The sequence below is a fragment of the Staurois parvus genome, unplaced genomic scaffold, assembly GCF_062004578.1.
Source record: "Staurois parvus isolate SC_StPar_1 unplaced genomic scaffold, SC_StPar_1.0 ptg000096l, whole genome shotgun sequence".
NCBI lineage: Eukaryota > Metazoa > Chordata > Amphibia > Anura > Ranidae > Staurois > Staurois parvus.
In genome coordinates this window covers 296,044-320,309 of record NW_028317892.1, presented here as the reverse complement: position 1 = coordinate 320,309, position 24,266 = coordinate 296,044, and the positions used below count along the sequence as shown (strand labels likewise).

General features: G+C 41.5%; 1 protein-coding gene across 6 annotated transcripts in view; it reads right to left on the bottom strand.

Moving 5' to 3' along the window:
* The window catches only part of EPS15L1 (epidermal growth factor receptor pathway substrate 15 like 1), a 252,064-nt gene extending 228,814 nt beyond the window's left edge, over nucleotides 1-23,250 (bottom strand). For all 6 annotated transcript variants that reach the window (XM_089670784.1, XM_089670785.1, XM_089670786.1 and 3 more), the window contains exon 1: nucleotides 23,148-23,250. In XM_089670784.1, the coding sequence (XP_089526910.1) occupies nucleotides 23,148-23,174 (27 nt within the window). In that variant the 5' untranslated portion in view covers nucleotides 23,175-23,250. The remainder of the gene's footprint in view (nucleotides 1-23,147) is intronic.
* Nucleotides 23,251-24,266: the final 1,016 nt, after the last annotated feature.

The window sequence follows — 24,266 nt, the reverse complement described above, 5'->3', positions numbered from 1 at the left end:
CTGAAGGCCACCAAGAGCACAGTGGCCTCCATAATTCTCAGATGGAAGAAGTTTGTCACAACAAGGACTCTTCCATGGGCTGGACAACTGTACAAACTGAGCAACTGGGGGAGAAGGGCCTTAGTAAGAGAGGTGACCAAGAACCCAGTGGTCATTCTGACTGAGCTCCAGAGATCCTGTGTAGAGATGGACAAAGTTCCAGAAGGACAACCATCACTGCAGTTCTTCACGAATCTGGGATTTATGGCAAAGTGGCTAGACGGAAGCCAAACAACACATGAAAGTCCGCTAGGAGTTTGCAAAAAAGCACCTGAAGGACTCTAGGACTGTGAAGAACAAGATTCTCTGGTTTGATGAAACAAAGATTGAACGGTTTGGCCTCAATTCTAAATGCTATGTGTGGAGGAAACCAGGCACCGCTCATCACCTGCCCAACAATGAAGCATTATGGTGGCAGCATCATGCTGCGTGGGTGTTTTTCAGCAGCAGGCACTGGGAGACTGGTCAGGGTTGATGGAAAGCTGAATGGAGCAATGTACAGGGATATTCTCAATGAAAACCTGTTCCACAGCGCTCAGGACCTCAGACTGGGCCGAAGGTTCACCTTTCAACATGGCAACAATCCTAAGCATACAGCCAAGGTAACGCAGGAGTGGCTTAGGGAACCCTATTGAAAAATCTCTGCAGCAGTATTTCTCTACCTTTTTTCCAGTCAGGGTGCCACTGAAAAGTATTTGCAGTCTCAAGGCACCCCAGTCTACAGCTAGGTTAAAATTACTGCATGTCACAGAATACGTGCGAAGTTGCACATGTTCCTGACATGCAGACAAATGCACTGCTCTTTAGACGCACAGGGCTGTCATGAACTCTTAACGGTACCCCCATGCATTGGCAAGCACATTGCATTTTTGGTGCAGTGAGATTTAAAAAAAAAAAAAAAGGGGGTCAGGAACTTTTTTCCCTGTGTTTTTCTGCGGGTAGGGAATCACATTGAAAGGAATGTGCTGCCATATATTCAGTTTTTACACCCGCCATCTGCTTCCCCTTTAGCTGCAGTGGCAACAGCCAGGGAGATATGCATACTGTGGCCACTGATGGAAAAATACCCCCAGGCTATGATCAAATGTAGTGATGACATTTCAACACAAGAGGGCGACGTAAGCGGTTAAAAAGACACAATTAGAGCACTATATAAGGCAATGGATGACTTGTCCCCTCCCAGTTCTGATGAAGTCTGCGATGATTGGCGGATGAAACGCGTTAATGTAATGACATCATCACGCTCGGCATCTTCATAGGCTGCGGTATCCACGAGGGGAAAGAAGCAAATGATGCAGCTCCATCTTGGATAAACATGAGGCAATAATGCATATGGCCAGACAATTATTCTAAGGAGCCATTTCTTAGCGATTCAAGTGACACAGTTCACTTTCCATCGGTGGCAAGTATAGAATGTTTAACTGAGTCACTTCAGACCGCAATTTCTTTGTGTGCTTACGGGGGTAATACCCCTTACAACAGTTTTGCCTAAACCCTAATTTGAGGGAAATTTTTGGACTCTATAGATACACAATATATACTGTGTGTTATACAGCTAGCGATATCTCATACAGTGCTATAGGAACTGCACCTAACCTGCATACATAACAGATTTACATAAACCCTCTTTTTGAGGGAAATTTTTGGACTGTATAGTTTTATACTATACACTGTGTGCTACACAGGTAGTGATATGGGACATCAGTCTCTAGTATCTATATAGGATCCGCATCTACTCTGAATTAAGAGCAATTTTTGGAACCTTTAGAGGGATATTCAGACAAAAGAATTACTGAAGCATACAGTCAGGTCCATAAATATTGGGACATCAACACAATTCTAACATTTTTGGCTCTATACACCACCACAATGGATTTGAAATGAAACAAACAAGATGTGCTTTAACTGCAGGCTGTCAGCTTTAATTTGAGGGTATTTACATCCAAATCAGGTGAACGGTGTAGGAATTACAACAGTTTGCATATGTGCCTCCCACTTGTTAAGGGGCCAAAAGTAATGGGACAGAATAATAAACATAAATCAAACTTTCACTTTTTAATACTTGGTTGCAAATCCTTTGCAGTCAATTACAGCCTGAAGTCTGGAATGCATAGACATCACCAGACGCTGGGTTTCATCCCTGGTGATGCTCTGCCAGGCCTTTACTGCAACTGTCTTCAGTTCCTGCTTGTTCTTGGGGCATTTTCCCTTCAGTTTTGTCTTCAGCAAGTGAAATGCATGCTCAATCGGATTCAGGTCAGGTGTTTGACTTGGCCATTGCATAACATTCCACTTAAAAAACTCTTTGGTTGCTTTTGCAGTATGCTTTGGGTCATTGTCCATCTGCACTGTGAAGCGGCGTCCAATGAGTTGTGAAGCATTTGGCTGAATATGAGCAGATAATATTGCCCGAAACACTTCAGAATTCATCCTGCTGCTTTTGTCAGCAGTCACATCATCAATAAATACAAGAGAACCAGTTCCATTGGCAGCCATACATGCCCACGCCATGACACTACCACCACCATGCTTCACTGATGGGGTGGTATGCTTAGGATCATGAGCAGTTCCTTTCCTTCTCCATACTCTTCTCTTCCCATCACTCTGGTACAAGTTGATCTTGGTCTCATCTGTCCATAGGGTGTTGTTCCAGAACTGTGAAGGCTTTTTTAGATGTCGTTTGGCAAACTCTAATCTGGCCTTCCTGTTTTTGAGGCTCACCAATGGTTTATATCTTGTGGTGAACCCTTTGTATTCACTCTGGTGAAGTCTTCTCTTGATTGTTGACTTTGACACACATACACCTACCTCCTGGAGAGTGTTCTTGATCTGGCCAACTGTTGTGAAGGGTGTTTTCATCACCAGGGAAAGAATTCTTCGGTCATCCACAACAGTTGTTTTCCGTGGTCTTCTGGGTCTTTTGGTGTTGCTGAGCTCACTGGTGCGTTCTTTCTTTTTAAGAATGTTCCAAACAGTTGTTGTGGCCACGCCTAATGTTTTTGCTATCTCTCTGATGGGTTTGTTTTGTTTTTTCAGCCTAATGATGGCTTGCTTCACTGATAGTGACAGCTCTTTGGATCTCATCTTGAGAGTTGACAGCAACAGATTCCAAATGCAAATAGCACACTTGAAATGAACTCTGGACCTTTTATCTGCTCATTGTAATTGGAATAATGAGGGAATACCACACACCTGGCCATGGTACATCTGAGAAGCCAATTGTCCCATTACTTTTGGTCCCTTAAGAAGTGGGAGGCACATATGCAAACTGTTGTAATTCCTACACCGTTCACCTGATTTAGATGTAAATACCCTCAAATTAAAGCTGACAGCCTGCAGTTAAAGCACATCTTGTTTGTTTCATTTCAAATCCATTGTGGTGGTGTATAGAGCCAAAAATGCTAGAATTGTGTCAATGTCCCAATATTTATGGACCTGACTGTATATATCTACTTTTGGAATATTTTTTTCATCACCCTGGACTTCTACCCCCCCATCTATACACAAAGGGATGATTTTTCACATTTTCAATGAGAAGGAATTTTTCTGATTCTTCTCATGGTAATTCACTATTTCTTCTTTACGGCATTCAGCATTTTTGATCATTTATTTTCCTAATGAATATTCATTCACTTTAGAATCGCCTATCACTGTGGATTCACTATCACCTATGGGGGCTACCCAGGAAGATGTATACCTATTATGCGTTTATTATGGCACAACCACTAAGAAGGTAAAGAGAGATATATTCTCATCAATTTCAACAGATGCTATTAGGTTGGAGTCATAGCTATTATTCCCTGTTTCCTCTGTATTCATCACTATTTACCATTATTTAATTTATAGGAATTTATCCATCTGTACTGGAATGTTCATGAAGGAACAATTGAAGGAGAAAACAACTTTATTAAGATATATTATATGAAACTTTACTGCAGTTGAATACAGAAAGGTAACTACATTGCCTCATATCAATCATTTTTGCACACATAGCCACATGACTCTAAAAAGCGATTCAAGCATGTACCTACCACTCGCACTATCGGGTGCTGCCCTGCAGGGAGAAACGGAGAGCTCAGGACTTAGGAAGCCACCTCCCCTTTCCACTGCTTTCACTTCACTGTGCTGACCAAAGAGCTGCTGTGCTGATGTACAGTTCGGTGGAGGACCAGGAGCTTGGTCTGATCAGATAGCCTCTCTCAACCAGGATGCCATGGCATCCCTGTTGAGAAAGGCTGCTCCAGAGTATACGTCATCCCCATCCGATCTCTGTTCTGACCCGTATATTAACCCCTCAGCTACCTTATACTGCAAATTTGTACATTAACTCCCTCATCTCTATCTTCCCATTGTATGTGACCCATACATTAACCCCTTCACCTCCTGATCCCTGTGTATGATGTGTACATGTTTTAAACCCCTCAATACCAGTATTTAAAAAAAAAGCTGTGGCAAAAAGATCATCCTTGGGGTGTCTATTTTCCAAAAAGGGATATTTGGGGTGTTTTCATACTGTGCTGGCTTTTTTTTGCCATTTTTTCACATTTTTGTTTTTTATTTTATAGTCAAAAAGAAATAAACTGTGTTTTTTAAATACCACTATAAGCAAGTACTTTGGGTACAGTGTTGCATGATGTAAGTGTAATTGTCAAAGTATCACAGCGCTGAAAACTGAAAAATGGCCTGATAATGGAGAGAAACATGCGGTTACTAAGTTGGTTAATACACAAACTTCTCTTTTTTACCTAATCTATGATACTGTCAGGTGTACACAAACAGGTTACACAGCTTTCTTAGTATCAGATGAGACAACTAAGTATCTTGGCACAGGTTTTAATTTAGTACTTTTCATTTGTATACAAATAGAAGGGATGTTTGGGAGGAGCAGCCAATAGAAATCTTAAAATTACAAAGGGAGAAAAGACTGCATAAAATCTGACGCATTGACTACACTTCAACAAAAAGAAATATAACATTGTAATGCAGCTCAGAAATAAGGAACCATCTATGTGGGCTGTATCTTATTAATATATAACAGACTGCTGCAGTTTGGTCAGGAAATGGACATATTATGCTGTTATTAGAGAGCTGACATCCCCATGCAGGAAGGAAAACCCATCTCCCTGCTTCCCTCAGCTCATTCTTCATCCCCCACCGCTATCCAACCAAATCATCACCATGGGATTTCCCACTGAGAGCAAACTCAATAAAACCTATATACATACTAAGCTAATGACCATAATTTGAGGATTGAATTATACCCCATTATCATGGCAGAGCACTACCCAGTTACATCAAGCAGCTAATCACCAAGAATGAATTGATTTTTTAAAAAATGGTCAGCCAAGCTAAAGTGCATTAAATTGATTAGGCCTCAAAGGCTGAAATGGAATTTAAAGGGAATCTGTAAAAGTAAAAAAAAACTGTGCGATTGGGCTCTGATTGAAACAGCCATTCCCAAACTAAAATGGCATATACCATTTTCATGGCACCTACATATAAGAAACAAGGCTACTGCAATGGAAATAGAATGTCGCATAGATAGAGCGGCTGCTTTCACCAAAGCCTACTCACAAAACTCAAGGTTTCCTATCTATTACAAATTATTACAGGAAACAAAGGACTTATCAAGAAATGTTACATAGAAATCAAAAATAAACTGGACTATTAATGTGACAAGTTTGTTTAAATGGGCATTTAATGACAAAGCCCTATTGAAAATGAATAAAACAGACAAAATATTACCGATGGTTCCATGCACACTAGCATTTTTTATAATAATAATAATAATTAAAAAATGCTAGAAAAAAAACACTGAATGAAAAATGCTGATAATAGCGTTTTTGCGCTGGCTTGTAGTAGTGTTTTTTTTCTGCCAGGAAAACAAAAACTATTTCCTTTGCGCTCCTAAATGTTGAAGCTTGAATAATGCCTCTAGCGTAAAATAGTGTGCATGGACACATAGGATAATACTATTAGCTTCTAGGAGCAGAAAAAAAAAAATGCTCATAATAGCTTCTAGTTGTTTAAATAAATGCTAGTGTGCATGGCGCCTCAATCATGTTACCTAAGCATCTTTTCTCATAATCATGTCTACTTACTTAGTGGTAAAGCACACACAGTATTTTAGTGAAAGAAGTGTACTTTTAGTAAATGTATCCTTTACAGACACCTTACCCCAGCAAGCCCCTTCCAAATGTCATATTAACCAATCTCCACCATCTTTCCATAGGATAAACTGATATCGCAGTGTACATATGTGGGAGGAGCTGAGCCTGGAAGAGATTTTTAAGAACATCTGGTGGACCTGTCCAGTGACCAGCTGCTTGTGGAGTTTATCATCTTATTTATTCAGTCACGTCCATTAACCTCAAAAAAGATCCGATTGAGGCCTTACTTTTTAAGCAACTTCGTGGCCTACCTCGCAGACCCCGCTCATTGGTCAATTTTATTTTTATGGCTACTAAGCAAACTATTGCCGGTTCTTGTAAATCCCCTACTCTACAATTTGAGGTCAGGTTCAGAATCCAAGGTTTCTTTATTAACAAAAAACTGACGGCGGTGTTGGAGGATACACATAAGTTTCTCTCTGTTTGGCAACCATGGGTGGATTATACCACAAAACTTACAAATCTATGCCTCTTCATTCCCCTTATGTGGGGATCGTGTCTCCCGGCTCTCCCCCTCAGGCGAACTCCTTTTCTTTGCTGGCCTGTCTCTTCTCTCTGCTCTTTTTCTTCCTTTTGTTTTCCTGTTTTCTATGGATAGGGGGGGGTTGGGTTTTTTTTTTACCCCTTGGCCCTCTCTGGATCTACTTTACTCTTTTTTCTTCTTTCATATGGTTTGTTTATATTAGACTAATTGTCTATCATTTGTTATCGTCATCTAACAAATCTATGATTCTCAGGAATAATATTGCCTCATGAGGGTTTGGCTCTTTTTGTTTTTGCTGCCTTCTTGCATGTAGCTTTTATATTTTTGTGGGCCTCTGCCTTACACAGTGTTATCTAGACCCAAGCGTGGGTCTTATATGTGTATTTCTGTGTTTGTTGTATGTTTCCTTATCGTCTATTGTTTGTTGTCGCTTTGTCTCATACGATTTGTCATGGTTTTATGTTTCTTTCAACATGCTTAATTAAATCTTTGGTAAAAGATTAAATAAGTTCGCATAGGGGGCATTTAGTGGTACTCTTAAAAATTGTAATTTATGCACATATTAGCAAACAGAACTTAAAAACGTTAAACATTTAAATAGGGAAAAGGTCTGCACAGGTAAATATATCTACTGAAGTACAAAGGAAATAAATTACATTTGATAGTTGAAAAAAACACTCTGATTGCAGCTCGTATTCTCAACAAAACATCCTGCAAACTAAAGAATGAAAACGTGGTTGCACCCATTAGCACTGACAAACATATTTGGTGGTTGAGTGCATCATCCAAATATTTGGCCTATTTAAAGGAAGCCTGTCATGAGAAAAACATGGAGGGTGCCACTGATACTGTCCAGCTACTTTAGAGTATATTGTGTCACTGACCCCAAACAAAGATACAAATCAAGAGTTTATTTTGCTGAAACTAGAGATTGAGAGTCATCCAGCCTAATTTCCAAAGGATTTTCAGTTCTGTTAAGCCAAATTTTAACCAGGAACCCCTGCCAGGCAGCACAACCCAATTCTCAACCTCCAAAGCAGCAGCACAGCCTTGACAAGAGCACTAGTCACACTGCAGAATGCCCATTGCACAATGAAGCAATAGCACAACAATAATGTCATTCTTCACTATCACCTGTTGGCATATGAAACTACAGCAGAGCCTCACTAACTCCTAGAACTGGCCCTGGCCCTCTCAGACTAATGCAGGCCATAGATGGGTCGAAAATTGGCAGATTTTTCTTTTAAAAAAGCAAAAAATCGGTCGTTCAAGTGGCCGACGTTACCACCAATGGTGAAAAAAAAAAAAAAAAAAAAAAAAAATCGGCCGATTTTCATCCCGTCTACAGCCGGCAAAAAGTGTCCCTGCAGAGAGCTCTGCTATTTCTTTGACAGTTCCTTGACATTTACAGAGGTGACAACAATGTATCTATTTGTATCCATTTAGGATACAGATGTTTTTATTCGGAAACAGATACAATGTTGCAACCGCTGTAAATGTCAAGGAACTGTCAAAGAAATAGCGGAGCTCTCTGCAGGGACACTTTTTACCGGACTGGAATTCCTGTTATTTTTCATCCTTCTTCTCCTTCATCATCATCATCCTCTTCATCATCCTCTTCTTCTTCATCATCATCCTCTTCTTCATCATCATCCTCTTCTTCTACTTCTTCATCATCATCCTCTTCTTCTACTTCTTCATCATCATCCTCTTCTCCTACTTCTTCATCATCCTCTTCTTCATCTTCTACTTCTTCATCATCATCATCCTCTTCTTCTACTTCTTCATCATCATCCTCTTCTTCTTCTACTTCATCATCATCATCCTCTTCTTCTTCTACTTCATCATCATCATCCTCTTCTTCTTCTTCATCCTCCTCTTCTTCATCCTCCTCTTCTTCATCCTCCTCTTCTTCTTTTTCTCTTTTTTGTCTTCCTCTTGCAGGTCACTGCTCATGCGCAGATTTTTTATCGGTAAAAAATCGGCCGATTAGCCCATTATTGCCGCGAAAATCGGCCGATCGGCAAAATCGGCCGATTTTTTTCCAACTTTCCCGATTAAAAAAAACGGCCAAAATACCGAAAAACGGCCGAACAAATAGCCCACTAACGATCCGAAAATCGGCCGATTTTATTTTCGGCTGAAAAATTGGCCGATTTTCGACCCATCTATGGCCTGCATAAGGCTCCATTCACATCTGAGTGTTTTCTAGCATTTTTTGCACATTATTTCGTACACATTTTACCATGATTTTGCACATTTTTGCATGTTTTCATACAGCGGTTTAATACATTCTTTAGCTTTGGCGTATTTCGTTAGCCAGAGAAAAATAACATCTGTTTATTTTATTAATTTATTATTTTTTGTTAGGGTGATAATAAATGAATAAATAGATGTTAAATACACAAGTAAATAAAAATAATCCTAAATACTATTTAATACTAAATAATAATTAACCCCTAACCCTTAAAAAATATTTTAAACAATTATTAATAATAATAAACAAACACCTAAACCTGAACAAAAAATACATTAATAATACATACAATTAAAATAAATACACAATTAAAAATAATCATAAATACTTGCAATAATAAATTAATAATAATTAACCCATACCCTTAACCCCCAAAACCTAAACGGTTACAAAATATTTTTTTTTTATTATTATTATTATGAATGTCTTTTTGCTCAGGCGTTTATTATTAATAATTTCTCTTTTTTATTAATCTATCATGATTTTTTTATTTATATGTGTATTTATTTTATATTTATTCATATATTACTATTTTTTTTACCATATTTTTATTTTAATAGAAAATCGCCCAAAACACACGTTAAAAAGGTGCAAAATCACACAAAGATGCGCCAATCGTGTGTTTCTATTCGTTTCTATGAGTGCAAATCTGCCCAATGTGAGCTACAAAAGTAACTCCAAAACTTTTTTGAGCTTCAGGCTTTCTGCTTCAGTCAACTTGGAGTGGAGATGCGAACCATCTCCATACAGTAATAATGATTCCCCCCCACCCCGAGTGTTTTGGAGCTTCACGCTACAAAATGCTCAGGTGTGAATGGGGCCTATGGCAGCCCATACATTAGTAAGTTTTCCCATTCAACCAGTTGGTTGAGTGGGAAAAATCTGACCAGTTCCCTCATCCACACACTTGAGGTGGACGAGAGAATCCTGTGTGACAGGAGTCACTTTGGGTGGGGTGCCCATGGAACACAGCTCACTTTGGAGAGTTGGGGAGACCCCTGTCTCAGCTCCCCATATCCCTCTTATGTGTAAGTCACCCTGTGCTGATTGCATGCACCATTCCAAAAAAAAAAAACAACCTCTCTAGCAATACACAGTGAGCATGTGCAGAGTGACTCCTAAAGCTCTATTATATCAGCAGATGGATTGGGGACAGTAGAAGGGGAAGATTAGAGAAGACAGGATCAAACAGCCTTTTTACACAATGTGGAGGATTAACCCCTTAGGTTCCACAATGAGTATAACAAGCATGCTTTACTGCATATACAGACTGATTTTACTGTTGTGGGTTTAGTAAGGTTTTCTCCAGCTGTCAATGGAGCTGGCTCCTGGAAACCATATTATTTGGTCCACTCCTGGTTTAGGGAAATACAGGAGGCTCATGTCAAGACATAACTGCATGCAATGGGATTTATAAACCAGCTTAAAGTTCTGCTCTATAGTAATATACTATCCCATAATAAAAAAATGTTAGAAATAGTACCATGGGAAAAATGAATATACAGTAACATGAATATACAGTATGTTTACATCTGTTGTCCTTTAAAGTGGTACTAAAGCCTCAGTTTTTTTCTTACAAATACATGCTTTTTGACCTATTAATTACTGGACAATTGTTATATACAACAATGACACTTTAAGGGGAAGTGTGGGATTGTAAAAAAATAAACAAACATTCATACTTGCCTCTATGTCTGCAGCATTGCTGTGACCAAAACCATGACCAAAATAGCTTTAGCCATTCTTCTCTTTTAAAGCAGGCCCTCGCATTAAAATCAAACTTTTCTCCTCTCCAATCCTCTCCCTTTACATGAAAATCATGCTTCTTTTGTTGCTGCTTTTACCTTTTCTCATACTTTTTCTCTTTCTGCCCACCCCATCCTCTAGGTGGGAATGACATGCTGTGCGTCTGATGACTCCTGGGATATGCACGTCACATATTCCAGGAGGCATCTGCTTCCATTCAGATAGCTGTCTGAACTCGGAAGAGACAGCACCTCCCAGTGACATCACAGGGGAAGATGGTGGAATAGGACCTGAACAGTGGCAGCACAGAAGCTGATCACAAATGGACAACACTGAAACTGCTGGGTGGGTAAGTATCTGAATTGAGGATGTGCAAGCACCAGGTTAGTAGGGATTAAAAAATAAACAAATAAAGAAAGATGTTTGAGAATTCAGCCACGTTTTAAAAAGTGCTGGCTTACACAGGATTAAGTCCAATTAGGTGTATGCCACCTCGGGAACTTATCTCTTGTATTTAAAATTTACATTCTTACTGAGAAAGCAGCATCACTCTTGTTAGAGCACCAGGAGTATAGTGATAGCTGTACTTCCGGCGCTCTGACATGGACAATGCTGCTTTCTCACACAGAAGCCACTTTCCTCCTCTCTGTTTGCCACTCACAGAAGACTTCTGTAATGCAAAATGATCTGTGATCAGCCAAGAGGAGAGGAGGAGCAGGCAGAGCGGATGCATCTAAGAGCTGTAGGCTCAGCTCCAGAAGTATAGTGATAGCTTAATTCCCAGCAGTCATTAATTATGTAAATTGTATATAAAAAAGATAAGTCCAGTAGGAGGCATACACTTCACTGGACTTAACCCATTGTAAACCAGCACTTTTTAAAAAGTGGCTGAATTCCTGGAGGGGGCTGAAGTTCCTCTTTCTCAGTTCACAACCTTCAACTTCCTTTGTGCAGCTTGCATGAGCTTTCAGCATGATAATAGTGCTACCTACAGTATGAACATTAAAAAATTAGCAACTTTTTAAAATCATATAATTTGAGATCACCAGACAATACTCAGTCCAATATGTAGAGAAGAAGGAATTTTGGAAAGCTAGGGAACAAGTGTTTCCATTGGCAACAGAAGACCCAACAGGCTGACAGTTGGAACATTATTTTACACACAATGGCTACCAAAATCCTTGAATCTGCCCTGGGTACAATGCATCAGAGAACTACCAAGTACCTGGTGGCACCCCATGTATGACACTAAGTAAAGATTCCCCCAACAGTCTGTATATATAATTTTCAAATCAGCTTCTTTAAAGCTGTCCTCTACTTCTAGTCCCCACCCTATATTACAAAATGCTCAAAAAAAAAAAAAAAAAAAAAAAAAAGTTAAACAATGTAAGAAAAATGTTCCTATAGTTGATGGAGATGTCACTAGGACCCAAAGAGAAATCTCAAAACATCTCAGAATCCCAAATCTTTTGAGAAGACGTTGCAGCGTGATGCAGAATTTGAGATCCTCAGGTTTTCCAGGATCCCTTGAGAAGACCCAATGTCTTCACCTTTGCCTGGACTAATGCTCTAGAACAAGGGTCCCCAAACTATGCCTGCTGCCCAAATTCGGCCTGCTAAAGTATTGCATCCGCCCCACAGCTAGGGTGAGGTTCCCCCTGCTGCGATGTGATCATCCAATCAGTTGGTTGCTAGAATAGTCAGCATCCTAGCAACCAATACCATACTTGACTCAGCAGGACGGACTTCGTCTGTCCATAGATGCTTCACCTGACTTCTACACTGACTACAGCCACACTATATTCAAGGTAAGGACTGGTGGTAAAGAAACTGATGTAAGGAGGTCTCTGATGGGGACCCTGATGTATGAGGGGACTCCTAAGGCGAACTTTGATGAAAAGGTGGGCTCTGATGGCACTTTGCTTTGTTTTACTGAAGATTTTTCTCTTTTGCCTTGAATAGTATAAAGCTGATTGTAAAAAAGACAAGTAAAACATATTCATCCATTTATTATTCATTGATTATAAAAGTGATTTTTTTGGGGCTCACAAAACATGCTTTGGCCCTCAAAATAGAAAGTATGGAGAAGCTCGGGTACATTTTTTCTTCCAATTGTTTGTTTATATATTGCTTTCACTGAGTGTTTTGTTACCTGAAGGCAGGGGAGGCTATAAGTGATGAAAATAGTATAAACATAATATTTTAACTCGGAATTTAGCTTGAAGTGTTATTTATACTTTTCAAATGGAACCAACCTCACCTGTGCACTCCCACCTAACGCACAAGGGCACCATAAAAGCAACCAGCAGACACAAAGGCCTTATGTGTGTTTGTATAAACTTCCAAGCAGATATATCCATACAGGTACAGATGAGAGGCCCTGGGTGCAAAGCACCTGTTTCCCCGGCATGTAAATGCTCTGGCATTTGGTGATTACCACATACAAGCACATCTGGTGTGAATGAACCCTTAACCTCCCTAGCGGTCTGATTATGTCCATATTTCTGTGCTCAAAGCGGTACATTTTTTGCATGGAAATATGTATTTTGTTTTATTGTAGGCCTGTAATATTTAGGAATAACTCACTGAAATCTGTCCGAAAAAGAGTCTAGTAAACATCCCGGGTAGGATAAAACTTGAAACACGAAATCATAAATTATAATTTAATAAATAATCATAAAAAAAAATAATATAATAATAATACATTTATTTCAATAATATAATCAAACCAAAAACACTGAAATTTGAAATATAGCGCCAAGTTCGCACATCACTGAGCAAAGTCACAAAATCATTTTCAGTGTCTGATGATGAATTTCTCCACGAATCATTATCACTCAATTCTGCAAGTGATTCTAATTTACTGAATGAGAAGAAACAGCAGTGAGCGCTAATCCTGAAAGCGGCTAGGCACTCTAAGCAACCAATAACACTTAAAAGCAATAACATAAAAATAGTGCAGCGCTGAAAATAATGACAAAATGACAAAAAAGTAGTCCACTAAAAGACTATGTCATATAAACGTATCCAGTGTCAGATGTGGATTCAGAATAGGTGATCCGTGTGGAAATGGCTGGAAAACGCACTCACCAGAAGTAAGACACATAAACGCAGTGTGTATATAAAGCTCATGGATCTTCAATCCAGAGGGAAGTAAAGCTGATCCGGTTACAGGAATGGTGAATCCCTCCTCCGCAGATGCAGCAACAGATCTTCCTTAACACGATTAGATGTAGAATTCCAAGACCAAGGTTCTGCAAGCAAAAGCTCCTCAAGGGAGTTTTAGGGAAGGACACCCATAGTGAAGTAGGTAATAAAAGGCAGCTTTATTCACAATAATGATATCCAATTCAAAGCAGGCAGGTATCATACAGATGTGTCAGCAAGACAACTAACCCTGATACTTTGAATAGTGGCCGCCGGGCCTCCACGTGGCACCGGCGGCGTAGCGTCTCGACGTCCAGGCTCCTCCTTACGCGTTACGTGCGCACGCACATCTTCAGAGGTATGGAACCATTGACGTGTGGACGCGAATGGGCGCATATATATAGGCATAATGACGCATGCGCAGTAGCGTGTACGCCAATGCGCAAAACCCAAGGCGCATGCGCGTGGCTCCGTCTTCCATTATAATGGAGCTCGGAGACGCAGGGTGGAAGGGCGAAATGCCCTATTGTTGACAGATAAATGTCAAAAAGAAGTCAAGTTCAACAACGGTGTAAAATACACCTAATTAAAACAATCCGATAAGGATCTATGTAAAATATGCAAAGAGGCGCGATAGCGCCAATATGTTGAACTATTCCCAATTAGATAATATCTAGGTAAATGTATACATGCGTCATTATAACTTAAAATTAATCAACATACAGTGAAGACATCATATACATAAAAATAAAAATAAAGGAAGAAGTTCCTAAAACATAAAATAAAATAACAATGAGAAGGCTGCAGAACTAAATCTGCACCAACCTGAGTAAAAAATGCAAATAATTAAGAGATCATGAAAAGTGCTAAGGTGGAAGCGCATGTGAAACGGTCAAGCCATGCGTCCATAACCATGCGTCTAAAATATGGAAAAATGGGGTGAAATTACATCATCCATTGGCAATAAAGCAGTTAAGATCTAGATCTATATTGAGCCCCGCTGGGTGGGAAGTCCCCAATTCGAAAATATGCTTAGTCTCCAGCTGGGAAACTGCTCTCACTTTGTGTGTACCTCTCCAGTGTGGGGTGACTGAGTCGATCCCCACAAACTTGAGTGATGTGGGATCTCTATGGTGAAAACGTCTATAAAGTAGAGATAGAGAATGGTCTCTATAACCTTTTCTGATATTGGCAATGTGTTCTTTTGGGAGGAAGAGATTATATAATCCAGGGACTGGCCAGAATTGGCCTTCTATAGGAGATACATTGATGATATTCTCTTGTTGTGGAATGGGGATACACAATCACTAAATAACTTCTTCACAACCCTGAATTACAACAATCAAAACATTAGACTCACTTACAACTTCAGTCATGAAGAAGTTAGCTTTTTAGACCTCACCTTGATGAGGGTAGATAATAAAATTATCACCAAAACATTTTTCAAGTCGTCCGATCGGAATAGTTATATTCCTTTGGACAGTTGCCACCACCCCAGCTGGCTTGCTAACATCCCTAAAGGACAATTGCTAAGATTGAGAAGGAATTGTACTAATACCTCAGACTTTCAGGTACAAGCCGACATTTTGAAAAAACGTTTTTTGGAGAAGGGCTACAATGGGGTATCGATTGATAACACCATCTTAGATATTACCCAGATTAACCAGGAGGAACTCCTGGGTACCAATTCCAAGAAAATGAATGACATTTTTTGTCCGTTCATCACTACCTTCTCTGTCCAACATAGAGCGGTTAAACATATCATCAGGAGGAATTGGAATATATTAAAATCAGATCCAGTTCTGAAGGACATACTTCCTGAGACACCTGAAGTAATTTTTCGGAGACCAGCCATTCTCAGAGATAAAATATCTCCTAATATTATTAACCCCCCTGCCCAACCACTCACATTATTTAATATGAAGGGTTTTCACCCCTGTAATAGGTGCATTGCTTGTAAGTGCAATGGAATTAGAAAGAAGAAAATCTTTTCCTACAATTCCAGTCAAACACACAAGACATACGAAATAGACAAATTTATTAGTTGTGACAGCAAATTTGTAGTATACCTACTTGAATGCCCGTGCTCCAAGCAATATATTGGCCGGACCACCAGGAGGCTTAGAGATCGCCTTCGGGAACACATTGCCAATATCAGAAAAGGTTATAGAGACCATTCTCTATCTCTACATTATAGACGTTTTCACCATAGAGATCCCACATCACTCAAGTTTGTGGGGATCGACTCAGTCACCCCACACTGGAGAGGTACACACAAAGTGAGAGCAGTTTCCCAGCTGGAGACTAAGCATATTTTCGAATTGGGGACTTCCCACCCAGCGGGGCTCAATATAGATCTAGATCTTAACTGCTTTATTGCCAATGGATGATGTAATTTCACCCCATTTTTCCATATTTTAGACGCATGGTTATGGACGCATGGCTTGACCGTTTCACATGCGCTTCCACCTTAGCACTTTTCATGATCTCTTAATTATTTGCATTTTTTACTCAGGTTGGTGCAGATTTAGTTCTGCAGCCTTCTCATTGTTATTTTATTTTATGTTTTAGGAACTTCTTCCTTTATTTTTATTTTTATGTATATGATGTCTTCACTGTATGTTGATTAATTTTAAGTTATAATGACGCATGTATACATTTACCTAGATATTATCTAATTGGGAATAGTTCAACATATTGGCGCTATCGCGCCTCTTTGCATATTTTACATAGATCCTTATCGGATTGTTTTAATTAGGTGTATTTTACACCGTTGTTGAACTTGACTTCTTTTTGACATTTATCTGTCAACAATAGGGCATTTCGCCCTTCCACCCTGCGTCTCCGAGCTCCATTATAATGGAAGACGGAGCCACGCGCATGCGCCTTGGGTTTTGCGCATTGGCGTACACGCTACTGCGCATGCGTCATTATGCCTATATATATGCGCCCATTCGCGTCCACACGTCAATGGTTCCATACCTCTGAAGATGTGCGTGCGCACGTAACGCGTAAGGAGGAGCCTGGACGTCGAGACGCTACGCCGCCGGTGCCACGTGGAGGCCCGGCGGCCACTATTCAAAGTATCAGGGTTAGTTGTCTTGCTGACACATCTGTATGATACCTGCCTGCTTTGAATTGGATATCATTATTGTGAATAAAGCTGCCTTTTATTACCTACTTCACTATGGGTGTCCTACTCCCTTGAGGAGCTTTTGCTTGCAGAACCTTGGTCTTGGAATTCTACATCTAATCGTGTTAAGGAAGATCTGTTGCTGCATCTGCGGAGGAGGGATTCACCATTCCTGTAACCGGATCAGCTTTACTTCCCTCTGGATTGAAGATCCATGAGCTTTATATACACACTGCGTTTATGTGTCTTACTTCTGGTGAGTGCGTTTTCCAGCCATTTCCACACGGATCACCTATTCTGAATCCACATCTGACACTGGATACGTTTATATGACATAGACTTTTAGTGGACTACTTTTTTGTCATTTTGTCATTATTTTCAGCGCTGCACTATTTTTATGTGATTCTAATTTACTATCGCTGTTCTCTAGCTGATCTAAACCCGCTTTTGACCTAAAGGGACGCTTTTTGGACGCCATGGACATTTCTCAGTTTCCAGGCAGAAAGAACAGTAAAAATGCAGGCAGGGCACAGGACAAAGCAGTAGGGACAAAATGTATGTGAAATGGTTTGATACAGTAATGTTTTACTATGTGATTTTAGTGAATGTCACTTTTTGTCATTTTCAAATTTCCCGCTGTTCCGTCCCCCGTACGTCCCGACGCTTGCAGGGGACGGAACCCAGATGACAGATGCCGGCATCCGCTGGATTACATTGCCGGGGCCACTGCAGGAGGGACATCGCGGGAGCGCAGGACAAGGTAAGTGATCGAGAAATCGCGGAGCAGCGCCGTATGGTAAGCCCGAGTGTAGCTAGGGGTTATCGCCAGGGAGGCTACAATGGTACCAAAATTACATATCTCATACAGTGTCAATTATACAGCATTCTGTTTTTCTGAGTTCCCCCCAATACTTAATTTTTTTTACCTGGTGATCCTGCCTGTAAAGCTGGCCATACACTAGTGATTTTCAAATGAATGGTTATACAAAAATTTTCAGTATATTTGCTGACTTGACAAATGACATTTAAAAATACTTAAAAATTTCCTTTGCTTTTAACATTCAATTTTGGAACAAATGGAAATTCTTGAACAAAAAACCATAAACACTGTTTGTTCGAGAAAAAATTTCCACACTGCTCATTCAAATTTTCTTGTCACTGGTCAAATACGGAAATTGATTTGAGATATAGATTAAAAAATTGCATAAACATTTCAAAACAAAACTCTACTAGTGTATGGCCAGCTTTTTTTTTCAACCTCCTTTAACAGACCAAGCTGTCCAGCAAAAAGTAGCAGATAGAGGGTTGAGACGAACCATTCAACACAGACAGGGGGCTTACAATGGGCAGCTTTTATTCATTTATGTAAAACCTCTTTTTTGTGCTCTACTTACCTTTTTGTCTGCCACTTCCTGGTTTCCTTAAAGTCAGTGGTGACCTAGCCCTGGCTGGAGAGATGACCCTGAAAAGGCAACATCACCATTGTCTTCAGGAAAATCCCATAACTAAACTGGGGGATCTTAGAGTATTGTCAGAGATGAAGTGCATGCTGCTGTGCATCTAATTTTGAACATTCACAGTTTTTCAACAGATGCATGTAGTGTTGTACAGCACTTCATCTTGCGTATGTGCAGTATTAAGCAAACCTTAACAATGGTGGTTTGAGAACGAGGACCCAGGTAGCATAGGGGCAGTAAAATAAGTAAATATGAAGAAAAAGCCACAATGATATAAGTATGGTTATTTCCCCACTATACATTATTGGCAGGTTTATAGAGAGCGGGGGGAGGGGATACTCTTTAAAAAATGTTAGTTGGAGTTAGACTTTAATTAGTCACCTATGTAAAGTCCATCCAAATCTACCAGTACATCTAACACTACCCTCTGCAGACAGTATTGCTGTCAACGGTTGGCTTTGTTGCGCCTCAATAAATAGAGGCATCTAGACACCCTAAGACAGAAATCACCAGGTGGAAAGAAAAGAAATAAAAAGACAAAAAAAGAAAATGAATGCAACAACCACTTTTAAAAGAGAAGTAGAGCCAAGGCTTTTTGGCTGTACTTCTATTGAGGGTCACAGGAGTACATTTACTTTTGTTCTCCTGTAACTCAGAACCAGCTGATAGCAGGCTGTTGCCTGGGATGGAGCCATCCCAGGCTAGGGAAAAATTCAAACAATATTGTCGGGATCCACTGGCTGCCTGCTTGACAGCTAAGTCTGCCTTTCGTGCCTGCCTCCTGCATGATTGACAGTCACTGCTCTCCTCTTGACGCAGACTGAGAGCTGAGCGACCAGCAGTCAAGTATTCACTCACTTCTCGGTCTTAGAGCTGGTGTGGAACATTAATATTATACAGGATTTATATAGCGCCGATAGTTTGCTCAGCACTTTACATTATGGAGGGAGACAGTACAGTAACAATACAGTTCAATACAAGAGGGATTAGAGGGCCTGATCCTGGGAGCTTACAATCTAGGAGGGAGGGGATAGTGGTACAAGAGGTAATTAGCTGTGGGGGATGGAGTGGTTGTGGGAGTAGGGGATTCCAGTAGTTAGTCGGGGTAGGCTTCCCTGAGGAGATAGGTTTTCAGAGATCGCCTAAAAGTGAGCAGGGTAGGTGATAGCCTGATAGCTTGGGGTAGGGAGTTCCAGAGGATGGGTGAAGCCCGTGAGAAATCCTGGAGACGAGCATGGGAGGAGGAGAAAAGCGAGCTAGAGAGTAGGAGGTCTAGCGAAGAGCACGGTTTGGGTGGTATTTAGAGACAAGGTCAGTGATGTAATTAGGGGCAGTGTTAGGAACGGCTTTGTACGTCAGTGTTAGTGTTTTGAATTTTATCCGTTGAGCAATTGGAAGCTAGTGGAGGGATTGGCAGAGAGGAGTGGCAGATACAGAACGGTTAGTAAGATGAATGACCCTGGCAGCAGCATTCATGATAAACTGAAGTGGGGATAGCCTGCGATGAGGTAGGTCAATGAGGAGGGAGTTACAATAGTCGAGGCGTGAGATAACAAGGGAGTGAATGAGTTGCTTAGTGGTTTCCGGGGTTAGGAACGGTCGTATCTTGGAGATGTTGGGGAGGTGAAGTCTACACGAGTTTGTCAGCGATTGGACCTGGGACTGAAAGGACAGATTGGAGTTTAAGATTACACCTAGTACCCTGGTGTGAGGGGTGGGACTGATGGTAGTGTTGTTGATCTTGATGGAGAAGTTGGGGGGGGGGGGCAGGGCTGGGGGGAATACTAGAAGCTTAGTTTTGGAAAGGTTGAGTTTGAGGAAGTGGAGTGATATCCAGTCCGATATGTCACTTAGTAGGCTGGTGATGCGATCGGAGACTGAGGGGGTGAGGTGAGGGGTAGAGAGATAGATGTGTGTCGTCGGCATAGAGAAAATGCTGTAGGGTCTTAAATGCTGCAGCATAGAGGTTAGTATGTAGGGGTTTTTTTTAAATAATTCTATTCATTTCCTTTAAAAAAAAAAAAAAAAAAAAAGACGTTTGCCCATACATCTCTTGTGGGTCACAGGAGTGCACTATTTTTTGCTCTTCTGTGACCCAGAAGCAGCTGATAGCGGGTTAAAGCCCGCTGTCAGCTGACATGGCAGAGAAGTTTCAGGCTCTGGAAGGATCTCGATAATACTGTTGGGATCAACACAGTGCCATGATTGACAGCAGACTCTGCCTCTTAGCACACAGCTGAGAGCCGGGGCCAGCCATTTTCGCACCCTCCCCAGCCACCACTTCAGTGAGCACTGGAGGGGAAGAGAAGAGTGACGATGACTGGCAGTCACTGTTCTCTGCTCAGATCTGACTGAGAACTGATAGATTAGTGGTCATGTGATCGCTCAGTTTTTAGGCTTAGAGCCAATGTGGGACAGCTGCAGCATGGAGCTCACTGTGAATATTTTTTTGCAAACCCCAAACTTCTTCTTTAAGAATTGGTAAGCTGCAAAATATTTGTGTTGCTGTGTTTACCCACTTGCCCTCCAGAGGATTTACCCCCCTTCCTGACCAGGCCATTTTTTGCGTTAAGGAGCTGCTTTGCTTTAACTGACACTTGCGTGGCCATGCAACGATGCACCCAAATTAAATTTATGTCCTTTTTTTCCCACGAATTGAGCTTTCTTTTGGTAGTATTTGATTGCCTGTGTGTTTTTTATTTTTTGCACTATAGAAAAAAAAAAAACAATTTTGAGAAAGAAGAATATTTTTGACTTTTTGCTATTAAACATGTCCAGTAAAAAAATTTTTAAAAATTACATTTTGTCATAAATTTAGGCCAAAATGTATTCTGCTACGTGTCTTTGCTAAAAACAAATCCCAATATGTGTAAGTTAATTGGTTTATGTGAAAGTTAAAGCGTTTACAAACGGCAGTATATATACTGGGATTTTTTTTTTCTTTAAATCTTTATTTTTACTAGTAATGGTGGCGATCAGCAACTTATAGCAGGACAGCGGCGGGCATTCTGACACTGGGGGGGATGGGGGAACTGATTTCGTGTCACTGACATCCCCAGTGACACCAATACAGTGATCAGTGCTAATAAAACGCACTGACACTGTATAATTGCACTGGGCAGGAAGGGGTTAATGTGAGGGGTGATCAAAGGGTTAACTATGTGTTGATTCACTACCTGCTGTGTCCATGTGCTTCTCTGTAAGCACACTGCTTTGGATGGATGGCTGTGCTGTGCACAGCCATTCAAACCAGTGTGCACGAGCTGACAGGGAGAACTGTTGTTTACAAACAGTTCTCCTCCCTGTCAGAGATACTCAGCAATCACCAGCCACGACCCGGTGATTCACAGCCGTGAAATGGCAGTGCGGGTAGGGAGCTCTTGTGCGCTCCCTACCCGGAAATGCAAAATCACATCCACACACATTATATATATATATATATATATATATGTGTGATTTTGCACACCCATGCCGCCCTGTAGCAGTATTTCTGCTATAGTGCGGTCGGGCAGCAGTTAAAGTGGCTGTAAAGGCTCAAGGATGTTTACCTTCATACATTCTATGCATGAAGGCAACTAACCTTCTGTGTGCTGTTCCCTCCACAGCCCCCCTTATATTCACCTGAGCCCCATCGTGATCCAGTGATGTGCACAGGACCTTCAGCTGTCCCAGGTCCCTCTCTCATTGGCTGAAACACAACAGTGGGAGCTGTCAACCACAGCCAGTGAGCCAATGACGGGAGAGCGGGGAGGAGGGGCCAAGCCACAGCTTTATGTGTCTAATGGACACATAGAGCGGGGCTTGGGAGCGAGCACGCATCAGTGCCGCCATAGCAAGTGGCTTGTTATTGGGGCACTAGTCAAGGGAGAGGAACCAGGAGCGCCAGTGAGGGACCTAAGAAGAAGAGGATCGCGAGGCTGCTCTGTTCAAAACCATTACAGAGCAGGTAAGTATGACATTTTGTTTTTAGAATCTGAAGGTTTTTTTATATCACTTAAGCCTTGGCCCTGTTCTATGCACCCTCTGATAATGGTTCTATTGCATGTACATCCAGCACTACAAGTTATCAGCCACACATCTGACAATATTGGCAACTACCCAACTATGAGCAATCCAACAAGCTGTATAAACACAAACCAGAGTTCAAACAAAGCTGTTGAAAAAAAAAAAAAACAACAGAAAAAAATGACCACCACAAAACCACAGAATCAAATTGGAGTTAAACGCTGTGCAATTTTCTTGCAATTCTGGACTGGGGGAGCTAGCAAAAATCCCAAGGTGCAGTAGATGTAGACCAGTCCTGAGGAGGCAGGGGCTGCTTTCCCGTAGGCACTGGGAGATGATGAAGGAAGGGACTTCCCTGTGACATTCAGTCCTGATGCCATTCATTGTGACCCCCAGAGGCCCCCCCCCCCCGCTGGGAGATGATAGCACACAGCAATGCCCTTCTCACAGCACTGCTGACCCCATACCCAGGAAAGCCCCAGGTACTATGTGCCATCACCATGCCTAGTCACTCATACCGGCAGATGTGGAGCTATTCTGTGACAGTCACACCCAGGCCTCAGCCCACAGCCGAACTACACATAAACATAGCCTACTACCACAGCCAGGTCACCTTCCACTGCACGAACTAAGCAAACTTCTCCTCCACCGGCCGCCACCTCCCCTATCCACCCTCAATCCGCAATGTCACTCTGCAGGCTCCGCTTACCTGTGTGAGAGAGATGAGCGCCGCCATCTTTGCAGCTACTCACAAGAACGCGCAGAGCGTCAAGCCTGCACTGGGAACGCGCGCAGCTCTGTGGGGGGGCGGGGACACGAACGCTGACCGAGGGGAAGGGGGCGGAGTCGTGCATAACGTACCACACTGAGTGGAAATGGGTGGGGCCTTCACCATTGTAAGGCACTGACTGAGAAGGGGCGGGGTCGTGCAAGCATTTAGACGGCACAGGACCGGATGATGGAGAGAGGCGTGATTGAGAAATCGGCTCGTTCACATCGCCGAGGAAGGGGAGCGGTACAGAAGTACATTCCTGGCTTAGAAATTGACATTCGCAATTTGCAAACGTCAGCGCATAGGAAGGAGTTCACACAGTCCAGCCTGGAGTTCAAATGAATTTTAAGGGAGCTGTGTTTTCTTCAGTCATATTAACCCCCATTTGTAAACTGGGAAACGGGCGGACTGACAACTCATGGGGCCCCCAGGTAATAGGGGATCATGGGGCCCCTGTGTCCTTGGACAAACTCGAAAAAGGTACCAGGGGCATCTCATGGGGCCCCCTACTGAGCCCGGGACCTCGGGCAGTGCGCTAGTTCCCGAATGGTCAGTTAGCCCCTGCTGGGAACAAAACAACGTCCCATTAAAGTTGTTTTATTCACTGTGGAACCTAAGGGGTTAATCCTCTGCATTGCATAAAACACTCTTTGATCCTGACTTCTCTGATCCTCCCCTTCTTCCAGTACCAACCTCTTATCTCCTGATAAGACATATAGTGTGAAGACACTCTGCACATGCTCAGTTTGGTGTGTATTGCTAGAGGTTTTTTTCTTTCTTGAGAGAGTGCATGTGATCAGCACAGGGCCAATCAGCACAGTCCAGACAGAGGGTCATGGGTCCTGAATCCTCCTAAACTAGAATGAAAACTCATCCTGCAAGCTTTAACCAGTGTTTTGCTGAACACTGATAGAAGTCACAAGACTGCTCTAACAGCTGATGAGAAAAGGTACTTGCAGTTTATACTGCTAAACATAATTGCATTTCCATGTTGTGTGAACTGTGGGAGACCAGATATAGTGAATGCAGATTCCTGGGTTTAGTAACACTTCAGAT